Source organism: Pagrus pagrus (genome assembly GCF_965226575.1).
Source record: "Pagrus pagrus genome assembly, chromosome: 1".
Lineage (NCBI taxonomy): Eukaryota > Metazoa > Chordata > Actinopteri > Spariformes > Sparidae > Pagrus > Pagrus pagrus.
The window spans coordinates 29141751-29153756 of NC_140185.1; the positions used below are offsets into that span (position 1 = coordinate 29141751).

At 41.9% G+C, this 12006-nt stretch overlaps 1 protein-coding gene across 2 annotated transcripts in view; it reads left to right on the forward strand.

The window, feature by feature from the left end:
• Positions 1-12006, forward strand: part of mdga1 (MAM domain containing glycosylphosphatidylinositol anchor 1) — a 186578-nt gene that overhangs the window by 132403 nt on the left and 42169 nt on the right. For both annotated transcript variants that reach the window (XM_084367268.1, XM_084367269.1), the window contains exons 10-11: positions 5261-5527; positions 6019-6167. In XM_084367268.1, coding sequence (XP_084223394.1) covers positions 5261-5527; positions 6019-6167 — 416 coding nt within the window. The remainder of the gene's footprint in view (positions 1-5260; positions 5528-6018; positions 6168-12006) is intronic.

Below are 12006 nucleotides of genomic sequence, written 5' to 3' on the forward strand. Positions count from 1 at the left end.
TTTTAAAACACATGATCTGAATCAACAAAGCAGAACCAGAGGTGTTTTTTTATTCCACTTATTCTTCTTTTTCAAAACATGGCGCCTACATTACCCACAATCAAAGGCTTTGCACTACTAAATAAAATCAGCCATTATAAACTTTATTGAATCTTAAGACAACAACAAGAGAAACCAACTACACATTGTCTGAGAGTAATAGGCCTGGTAGGACTAATTTCCCTCTTTGATATATATATATATGTAAAAAAACCCACCCAAAGTCTCCTCTCCTCTCCTCTCCTCTCCTCTCCTCTCCTCTCTTCTCTTCTCTTCTCTTCTCTTCTCTTCTCTCCTCTCCTCTCCTCTCCTCTCCTCTCCTCTCCTCTCCTCTCCTCTCCTCTTCTCTTCTCTTCTCTTCTCTTCTCTTCTCTTCTCTTCTCTTCTCTTCTCTTCTCTTCTCTTCTCTTCTCTTCTCTCCTCTCCTCTCCTCTCCTCTCCAAGAAGGATTTACAGGGCTCGCTAATGCAGGCGGGGCGGAAGGGCAACACTCTGTGAGCTCTGCTGTCCGCACCGGCCGAGGCTGATTAATGGACCAGGTGGCCACCCCACTCTGGACAGAGAAAGAAACAGAGAGATGACACAGATACATGAGCAGGACCGAGAAAGAGAGAGAAAAACAGGGTTAAGAGAGAACTTGAAACAGGAAAGTGGGGTTAGGGATGGTGGGGAAAGGGGGAGGCAGGGCACGGCTGAGGTGCTGAGAGAAAGATTGGATGATTGGGAGGCAGAATGGGGGGGGGGCAGACAGACTGGGAGATACAAAAACACCAAAAAAGAGGGGAGCCTACTGTTTATATTTCCTCTCTTCCATTTAACTTCATTTGTTTATTATATGGGGTTTGTTTCGCCTCCTTCCATTTAGCGCTGCTGATCAATGCGAGGGAAGGATGCCATCATTTTTTTATGGCAGATATAATTAAATGGATACGCGCATTCTTGCGACTCACGCCTCTCCCACTTCCTCTATCCGCCTCGCATCCCTTCTTTGCTTGCCCACTCTCCCTCTGAGAGGTGGCTGTTCTTCCTCATTGCCGTTCTCATCATCATCAATCAGCTAACTGCTGGCCATGAGAGAGGACCTCTCTCCGTCTTGTCATTCCCTTTCTGCATCCTGCATTCTCCCATTCTCTCCCCACCTCCCGTACTCAATCATCGACTTCTCTCACTCTCACGCCGCACTTTCCCCGTCATTTGTCTTCTTCATTGTCTTCACCTTTAGGAGCTGTTTCTCTCTCCCTTCATCCCACCATGCTCACCTCCTCCCTCTCTCGGTCTCATGTAAATTGATTTTCTCTTTGTGTAATGTAAATGTTTGGCTTGGTCAGTGTTGCATTCCCGGATGGAATCCATTTTGCATTCAATAAGACAGATAGCGATGGCGTGTTTACATGGATTATGGTCCTCTGACTATGAAGCATTGCATTGTGGTGCCGCAAGTCTCGAATGAGTAGCAAAGAGATGCAAGAAACAAAGCTCCAGAGAATTTGACTGTTAAGAAACTTACATAATTGTTGAAATTAATCCTCAAACTTGTCAAAACTCTACTGAGGATGGGATGATTTATAAACTGCTCACAAACCAGCTCACAGCACACCTCCTCCTCTCTCCCTCCTCCCGCCTCCACCTATCACTCCCAAGTTTGCCTGCTTTTTCTTTACCCTTGCCACCTGTTTCCAAAGTCAGATAGCCATCAGTATGCATATGTGTGCAGGGTATGTGACCATACACTAATCAGTCCATAGGATTACAGTATGACCTTTGACCACCGTCCCATCCCTCAGCTCCATCGCATGGTGCTGCAGGAAGTGTAGGTAACACAGTCATTTCAAGAGGTCAAAAAACACCCAGAAGTAAATGACAAGATTCTGTAAAAAATAAGAAAGTGGGAAGCTGTAAATATGTTGCATGCACGAGCTGGGAGACTAGTCTAAAAAAAACAAACAGGCAACACATGCTGAGATGTTAAATGTTATGGAGGTTTCCAGTCCTTTTAACATGCAGGTGCTTACTCATGTTCCTCTGACTGGAGTGCAAGCACAGAATGGTAAACGGTGGATTTGGTTTGGCTGTGTGTACCCGTTCTTATAGTAAAGAAAAAAAAAAAAAGAGGAGTAAAGGCTTTACTCACAGCGAGAATTCATTTCTTCATATTTTATTCATATGTCTTGTTGTATATGTTTTGTTTTGTTGTGTGTCTTGAACGCACAAGGCTACAGTTTTGGAGTTTTTATTAACTTTAACGATCGTTTCTGTCCAGTAAAAAAAACCCACTTCTTTCTAAAATGTCAACTTTTCTTGAGCTGAGAAAAACAGACATGTTTTCAGCTTTGTGCCGATGCATTTTTCAGATGACTCAGTGGCTTCACTAATAGTTTGTGCGACATAAAAAATAGAATTGTCTCAACTCGTAAAGTTGCACTCCTTCCTTCTGTCGAAAAAATTCCAAAAACACCAAATTTGGAAATAAATGGTTTTCACTGGACAGCGATGCTATGTCAAAATGTGGGTAACAGGTATATAATAACCATTGTTTATAAATGGTAAATCTATAGTTAATTAAACTTTGCATTTTTTGCGATTTTGCGCCCCCTACTGTTTCTGAGTGCAACACCACTGTGGTAAACGCAGACCTCAAAACTGGTTTCGTTGTCCAGTCCATGACCTCTTCTTCTTCTGCCCTGTTCATAACAGCCATGCACGATGTAACCTATGACGCCTAGTTCTGGCAAAACTACACTTTGTATAGCCTAGTTTGTTAACCTCAAACCAGTTGATGAAATAGCAAAATTGCAAAAAAAACATTGTTATGTAGAATTACAAGACACTGCACCATCAACCGTTTGAGGTAAAATAGTTACATGATGTTGCTTTAACAGTCAAATAACTATGAATTAAAGTTCAGTTAATTTATTAATGATGTTTTTTATAGTGTTACCAAAAATGTGGAGGCCATACAGTGTAGTGGTTGTCTCATAAAAACAACAGTGAGCTATTTCCCATTTGTAAAAGATATAAAGTATGAATATCAATCAATCCAACTTGATTTTTGTACCACCTTATTTTACAAAGAAGAGTGACAAGCTGATAAAAAAACAATACAAATGTTAACGGTAAAACAATTTGAAGCTAATGTGAAAAAATAAGATAAAAAAGCCGATAAGATGCACAATGTGTAATACAAAATAAAACAGAAACAAGGCAATAAAACATTTAGAAACAAGAATATGACATCTTTACAAAAGTAAGTAAGTAGTGTGCACAAAACATCTGAAGCTAAAGAAGTAGGTATTTGTTTGATGTTTTTATCAATACTGTGTAGTCTGTGTTCAAGAAATCTGTCCTATCAGCTGTTCAAACATTAGAATATTGTCTCAGTCAGCTCTGTGATTGTGGAAATCCCTCGTTGAATATCTTTCTATTACTGTTGTCATGACTCCTGCTGAGATGGTTAATTCTTCCCAGAGATTTCCACATTGTATCAGCACAATAAGAGCATCTCCCTGCCTCAGTTTCTGCTTCTTATGTTATCTTTCCATCTGTCTCTGCCGCTCCTCCTTAGTGTGGCTCATCCGTGGCCCTATCTTTCTAAATTACAGGCATAACATAGATTAGACTATAATTACACATCTGTGTCTGATAAACTTGATTCATAAGGGACTCTAGTCATGCCGCCTCACCTCTGGGGGCCTTAACACTAGATCTCATCACCGTTAGTACGACAATACCGCCATTAGCATCTTGTCTATTATCTACATGATTAGCCAGGGGTGAACTAGCTGGCTGGCTGATTTGCGGCAGAGTCATTTGGCTGTGTTGTGTCTCGGCTGACCCCAGGGCAAGAGCAGCTAGTCAGTCATTAGCAGAGCCACATATCGCAGCTGACAGGTTAATTACAGCTGGTTAGGATAGGTTAGCAGCAGGGATGGGATTATGCCTCGTGGAAATGCCTGATTCCCCCGAGGCGTTAACAGTTGCTCTGTGTCAGATGATTTGTCAAAACGAATGTTTTCTGATGCTGTGAGGAAATTTACACGTTGGAGAATAAAAAGATGACTAGGCATGGAAAATGAGACGTGCACGATGGTAATGTATGCACACCGCTGCAGCCCATTTTGCATTGTCCACATCCCTAAGCTCAAAAATCCTTCTCAAACTTTTCTGTTTCAGTTTATCTCCATCTCCTTCCTTATGAAGTAAATGGATTTTAAAATGAAAAACGATTAGGGATAATGGGTTTTACATGGATTCACCTCATCGCTACGCTTAATCACAAAGTAAGTGTCCCTAATATGTTGTACTGTATAGTCGGTGTATACGGGCATGTGATAAAATACAAAAGTTGAAAGCTGAAAGCAAGAAATCAAAGATTTAGAAACAATTCTAATCTGTTCAGTACTGAAGAAACTGATCGTGGATGTTTTATCTGGGTGTCCATAGCTAATCGGATCCACTTACCATTTTTCCCTTTGCAAGCTTGCAGCTTTGTGGTTCCAGGTGTCTTTTTGGGGACTCACTACAATAAATCCATAATGGCAATTCCATTGTGCTTTAGGTGAGTCTTTCGACCGATCAGAAGTTTGTTATCGATGTGTCCATTAATGGAAGGCCGATCCGACTATTCATGCGTGTTTGCATATGCCAGCACATACTCACATAGTGAACTGTGCTGTGAAGCATCCATACATATTCTGATAGCATAGGTTGTCCTGAAAAAAAAAAAAAAAAATGATGTTCATAACTTGATGGTGCATTACAGGGTGATGTAATACAAGCATTATCACACCAAAATACCCGGTAAACCAGAAATAGGAAGAAAATAGGAGAGGTCTGGGGACTGTTTGGCCTTGGTGGAAGTGCCATTCTAGTTTCTTTATGTATTCTCTTCTATTTTTAGTTTTATATACCTCTATTTTTTATTTATTTTACTCTCTATGCTTATCTTTACTTATGTGTGTCATTGTGCTGCTGCAACAACCACCCATGTCATCTTATGATGTTTTTAACATGTTTTCTAACTACTCAGATCAAATCAAACGTAATCTCTGTCTTAACTTATTAATTGCAGAATGCAAGAATGAAAGAATCAGTGAATAATTAAATGGACAATATTTGCATACATTCTTACAGCTTCTTTGGCTTCTGCACCTCATATCTTTAGATTGGTTGACATGTCACTATGCCTAAACTATGTCTAAAAACAGTTCTTTTGTCTCCTCAGATCCTCCTATACTGGACCCAGTCTTCCAGGACGTGCGCTCAAGGAACTATCAGATGGTGACCCTGAGGTGTACGGTCCTGCGGTCGAACCCGCCTCGCCTGACAGACATCCGCTGGTTCCGTAATGGCGACCTCATTCGTATGCCCATGCCAGACCTGAAGGAGACACCGGAGCTGAAGTTCAAGCTGGAGCCCAACAACAACGGCTCCTATGAGTGCCGAGTCACCAATAATGCAGGAACATCGACTTGCACGTTTAATGTCTCTGGTGAGTGAACAGACATGAGACAATCGTTTGTTATCCATTTGTGGAAGAGAAACACGTCTGTCTATCTACTTAATATCCATCCATCTTAAATCGATTAATGGACTCAAGGGTAGGACAACTGCCCCCCTCGGTGCCCCCATTTTGGAAAAAAAGCTGCAAAAGTGCCCTCTTGCATGCCCCTATGGCAGATAAAATATGATAAAGTGCCATCTATGTTGCCCTTCCAGTCAAAAAGTAAATTTTTCCCAGTGTGTTTTATTACAGAGGTGCAGTAGTTATAATCCATAATTAAAAAAAATGTAACCTTTACCAGGGTTTGTAACTATTTCACTATGAATATATCATCATTGTCTGCACGCTGGTGCCCCACCACACATACACATACACATACTGTACACCACACACTCCATATTCAACATGGGGCAGCTGCCTTCCTCAGTATCATTCATCAGTAACATTTTGTTCTCGCTCTCTTCTCCACCATCCCTCAGCCCAACCCTACAGCGCCGAGTTCTACTTCGACACACCCAACCCAGTCAGAATCCTAAAAGGAAACAACTATTCATACAACCTGCAGTGGACACAGAGAGATCCTGAGGCCACAGACCAGATCATAGGCTACTGGATTAATGTCCGCAAGGTAAAGCGCTCAACGTGCACGCATTTCTATGTATGCAATTACACTTTCATGTCCTGGCTCTGGTATCCATCTGGAGACAGGCAGGTACATGAACAGGAACTCATTGACTTTGTTTATCAAAGACTGACATTCATCGTCGTGGATTAAACCAAGGCAAACGTTGGTCACCTGCTTGTGTTTGCAAGTTTGGCATCACGTTGAGTGAGCAGGCTCACATGTGTTACACATATGCACGAGCACAAGCTCGTATGTAGTAAAGTGTGCATGCTAAGTAAACATTAGGCTTCATGAGCTCAGGGAGTGTCAGGCATGTGTAGTCAATCAATAGATACCTGCACTGAATTACAACAGTGCTACAGCCTCCTCTCCTCTCCTCTCCTCTCCTCTCCTCTCCTCTCCTCTCCTCTCCTCTCCTCTCCTTCTAGTTTTGGCTCTTTACCAATTTTAACTTAAGAGACCATTCTGATGTAATTCTTGCCCAGATTTCATGTTCCCATGCATGAATAACATGTTGTTTCCAAGAAGACACAGCTCACTGCTGTTCACAGTAAACATGGTTCTCTTGCAGTGAAGCATTTCTCAGAATGCTTTCAATACAACAAAGTGAATAGAAAAGAGAGCAAACGCTGCTATACTATGCAGCAACGCAAGTAAACCGAATCCTTTTGCGCTGCATTTTCTTTGACTTTGTATTCTCGTGATCTCCTTTTCACTTGGATTTTTTAAAATGTTGTTTACCCAAATGTTACCTGTCAAGGTCAATGTCGATCTGCCAATATCAAAACTAGATATACATCACTAGATATTTCAAAATTAACTCCAGGGACCTCCATTCTTCAGCTGACTTCCCTTTAACCTTTTGTATTATCTCCTCTCTTCCTGTTACATCATTCTTTATTAATAGCCGTCACATCCCCTTCAATAGTCAGCGCACATCACTCAGCTTTACCAAACAAAGGCTTCATTTTCCACTTCCAGACAGTGGTCCAGAGATGTAAAGATGAGTGGGCCGCTCAAAGAAGTCCCATCACAATGCCTGACCGTCATTTTAAACTTTCCACATACAATTACTTCACTGTCTAGGCCAGATTTTAACTTTAAGTGCCAGACAGGCAATTATGTGTTTACTTCTGATGTTGTAACCACAACTTAACAAGTCTGGGCTTTCACTGCCAATGTCCAGGATTCAGTCCAGGCACAGCCACAAGAGGACGATTTTTAATGGTATTTTCATGTTTTATCTTGTCCTCAAATGATTGACTTTGCCTTGACGTGACTTCATTTTCACAACCCTGTGAGGAGTGTTAAATTAGCCTTGCAGTCACAAACTGAAATTCAGATTCTCATGCACAGGAAATAAACTTTTATCCCTTAAAGGCCCAGACAGCTGCTGCTGGCTAAAAGAAGTTATTGTCCTTTTGTTTAATACTTCTGAACCGCCAATACTATCCGTATGATTTAAAAACTCATGGAAAGCAGAGTTTCTCACCTTTTCAGTGGTCTCACACGTCTTGTTTGGGCCTTCAGGGGCACCATAGTGAGCCTGAATACCCCATCACATCATGTGTAATTGATTTGTCAAGAAAACCCATGTAGTTTCTTCCTCTGGGCCACCGGGCAATGGTTGTAGCCAAGCTTTGTTGCTCATGTTCAATGGATAATATAATGCAATTCTTTGAAAAAAAAGTCAGAGTCAGAGGACACTGACGTTGGCTTCAATAAATAGCCGTGTTTTAAAGCATACTACTGTAGTTCTTCCAGTATTCATCTAAATCATGACTGATTCTTGTTTTTCTTACTTCTAACTCCAACCAAAACAGTCTTTGGAGAACCTCTTAGCGGGCCCCTGATCTAAACTTCTGTCCACATTGAGAAGGCAACCTCAGACCACCTCCTTGTTTTGTTTCAAACATCTATTCATAGATTACTGGCCTTGAGTCAGAAGACAGGAAGGATAATAGTGAATTATACACAACTGGCTGGGGGTTGGTGCGTGCATGTGTGCATATGTGTGCATGTGTGTGTGCGACGCTGAAGCAGAGGGAGTGCAGGGTCTGCCAGCTTGCTTTTGTGCGGATGAATAGCTAATTCCCCTCCTACTTTAAGTCTTGGCAGCTTACCTCATTAAGTAAGACTCTACAGGGAGACAGACAAAGAGCGCCGGCCTTCCTAAGATGCACATATGATTGCATGCCGAGGCTCTACCTCTCTCTTGTTCACTTCTGTCCTCCGTCCTTCTACCAGTTTCCATCTTCATCGAACACAGCATCGCTTCTTTTTCCCCCCCATTTCTTCCTCCCGCTCCCTCTCTCTCGCTTCCCATCTCTGTTTTTCCATCTCCAAGGTAGCGTACGTAAGTGCAGACTTAATGGCATTTAGCGTTTGGTGAACCGTGGCAACTAAAATAGCGCTGATGAATAGTCGCTGTGAGTTGTTATGCTGACAGTGTTAAAATAATGAGTTGCATTAAGTGGCAGTTTAGGACTTCTTAAATGTTGTTAAAGTTTAATTTAATTTCAAGGTTTTCTACCTGCATGTTTTTATGTGTGCATTAGAGAGCGGCAGAAAAGAGACTGGAGGGGAAAAGAGAGGGAAGCAGAGGGCGAGAGCGAGCGAGGAAGTGAATGAACGGGTGCGAAAGAGAGAAATAAGATGCAAATTAAAGAAAAACAGCAAATCTCACTGGTCCTCTCGACTATTAAATAGAGTATGAGAACATTCAAATGTAATACCATCTCAATTTCACAACCCATCTATTTCTGCAACACTTTCTCCAGCTCATCCTCTTAACGCCTTGACAGCCTATCTTTTTAGCACATACAAAATGATGTAGGGGCTCTCGGGGGAGACATGCAGACACACAGGGGAATAAAAGAGGACTCAGATCAGTTCATATAGAGCAGTGCTCTTTGCTGTCGGTCTGAGCACAGAGCTATTACTTTTGTGCCCATTTGCTTTAACTTTTAGCATTTTATTGATGTCTATGTGGGTGTTTCTTCTGTGAGTTTATGTATATTTATCGATCTTTGTGCCCATATGAATGGCTTCTAATGCATTTGTATTTACCCTTATGTCCATTCCTGTGTGTGTGTGCGTCTGTGTGGCCAGCATGATTTGCTCCATGACTCATTGCCAGCCCGTGAAATCCACGTTTACACTTCTTAATTTAGGTTATTTCTCCCTGCGGGGGGGTTTCCCTGCGTAGGAATTAGCAGGGTTGACAGGCCCTCGTTGTTTCATCAAGCTGTCCTTACACTCCCTTCTTCCTCGCACCATAACCTCTACTCCTACGGCTTCTTAAATGAGTTCTTTGAATCGTGAGAGATAATTAAAACGTGATAATTTAACCTTTTTACAACGAGAGAGACAGATTTAATAAGCCTTTTGATGCTCATTTCAGACTAATGAATGCAGGGCTCTTCTCTTTTGTGGATGTATTGAAGGAAGTATCATGTAAATGTCAGAGTGGATTCACATTTACTTGATTTACTGCCCTAAAAGGCATTTGCAGATGTGTTCACATGTATTTGTGTAAAGGGAAGAGGAAGTTTAAAGGGTAACCTCACCGACTGTATACATTACATGTACATGTGTTTACAGGTCAGCATGTAATCTGATTAATTGCCCCCCAGTGATGTCACTCAGGGGAACCTGGTTTTTAAAAGGAAGAATGTGTGGGATAATAAAGTTGATACCTCTGGTTCTGCTGTATCTGTTTTGGTAATTTTGATTTTAAACTGTCCATATTGAGTCCATTAGTTTGCATTTTCCAAACCTGATGCCCACAATGCATCTTAGCCACTGAGTGACATCACTGGAGGTATTTTATCAGATTACATGCAGCTTCATCTGGAAAGGAAAAAAGACTTTATACTACTTTTATCACAAAAGTGACCTGTAAACACACATTAATGCACAAAATTGGTGGAGTTACCCTTTAAGTGAGATGTTGTCTATAGACAGCCGGGCCAGTTAGATTCAATGGGTTGGTTCAAAAACTAAAAACAAGGAAAAAGTGTGCGGTAGCCAGTAATCAACTTGACGTGATAATTTGCGGAACAAATAGGGGAAGGCAGTTGAGTGAGTGGTCATTAAACTTGATTTCACCAAACTGCCGAAGCACACATTTCTCTATCTCTTCTTCCATTCCATTACGTTGTGTTCAAACAGAAGACAAAGCAAGTTTTCGCCTCGTGTCATTCAACCCGAATGAGAAAGCTGGACCATTCACCCCAAACAGTCACTGTACCAGGTGTACAAATGATCGCTAGATAGTGACAGAGCAGAGTGTTCTGTTCTTTCTTTGATTTTCCCTGACTTTCCTTTTAATGTTAATGAAGCAGACTCATGCTTAGTGTTACAATACAGTGCCTCTGAAATGATGACTATTCCAATAAAAAAAAGACATATACATACATAGACACTGCAGAGGACTACAATCCCATAATATACATACTCTACATGTGTTTCTTTTAATCCCAAATTTCTCACTGGTTCTTCAGCTTGTTTTCTTTCCTCCATTATTGCTTTTTCTCTCCGTCGTCACACCTTTCTCCTGCTATCTCTAAATCTTTCCACCTCATCTCTACATCGACCACTCTTGCCTGCAGCGATGGAGTTTGTGAATCATCGAAGTTGTGCAGCCAGCAGCTGACCTCGCTTCAGATCATAGCTACTCGCAGGCTCTCTCTGCACACAGCCGCACACCGTCACACAAACACACATCCCCATTATCATATATATGAGAATTAAAAATATTCATGATGAATTAGAGTTTCACGTTAAATCAAATATATGAATAATTTATGTACATATGCAGATATACTCTGAACTGTGCAAGCATAGATACTCTGGACACATTGCACACACGCGCAGATGATTGGCTTGTTCATGTGCGTCCAATATCGGTGAGCTGCTGGATCAGTGATGAAAGAGATCTGCTAATAGAGGATAATAGAAACATTAACCTCACATTCCTGAGTGTTTGGAGAGGCCGCCTCTTTTCACGCCGTCAATCCTGATCTCCATCTCATACGCGCACGTCACTCCGTCTGTGTGTTTCCATCCCATCGCTGCTCCTTCGCTCTCGCCCTCTTTCACACATTCTTTGTCTTGTTGTCTCTCTGCTGACAGTCTGATGGAGACACAGCTGAAAACACCGTCTGGCTGCAACCCCTTAAAGCGTGTGGCACAGACGCAGACACACACAAACGCACACATGTCAAGAGAGGTATATGGACTTCTGTATCGGTCTGTCAACCAACCACCTCTCCGCCTGTTAAAATATGTTGTCACTCACTGCGGTCACATTGGCTGTCTCCTTCTGTTGGTCATTCCTCTACATGCTGTATATCTTTCTCACCGTCCTTCCGTCCCTTTGCCTGTCAATTAGGTTCACACAGACACACGCACACACAAACACACACACACATTATGTCCACTGACCTAGTGAGGGAGGCAGACGGAGGTAGAAGCAGGGAGACAGATTTTTTCTGCCAGCAGTGGGAGCAGCTGAATTCTTATGAGTCACACTTCAGCACCTCATTGATCCAGTGTGTGTTTCCAGGTCAACACAGTCTGTGTGTGCATTTGTTGGTGTGTGTGTGTGTGTGTGTGTGTGTGTGTGTGTGTGTGTGTGTGTGTGTGTGTGTGTGTGCACGTGTGTGTGTGTGTTTATAGACCCCACCCATGCATGGAAAGAGGCAAAGTCAACTAACTTGTAAAGCTCCGACTCCGCAGCAACATTAACTCATATCTCCCTGCTAACACATAGTCTATGCATTTTACATGAGCATAGTTTCTCTTTGCTGCGATATTTCACATAATTATGCATATTCTG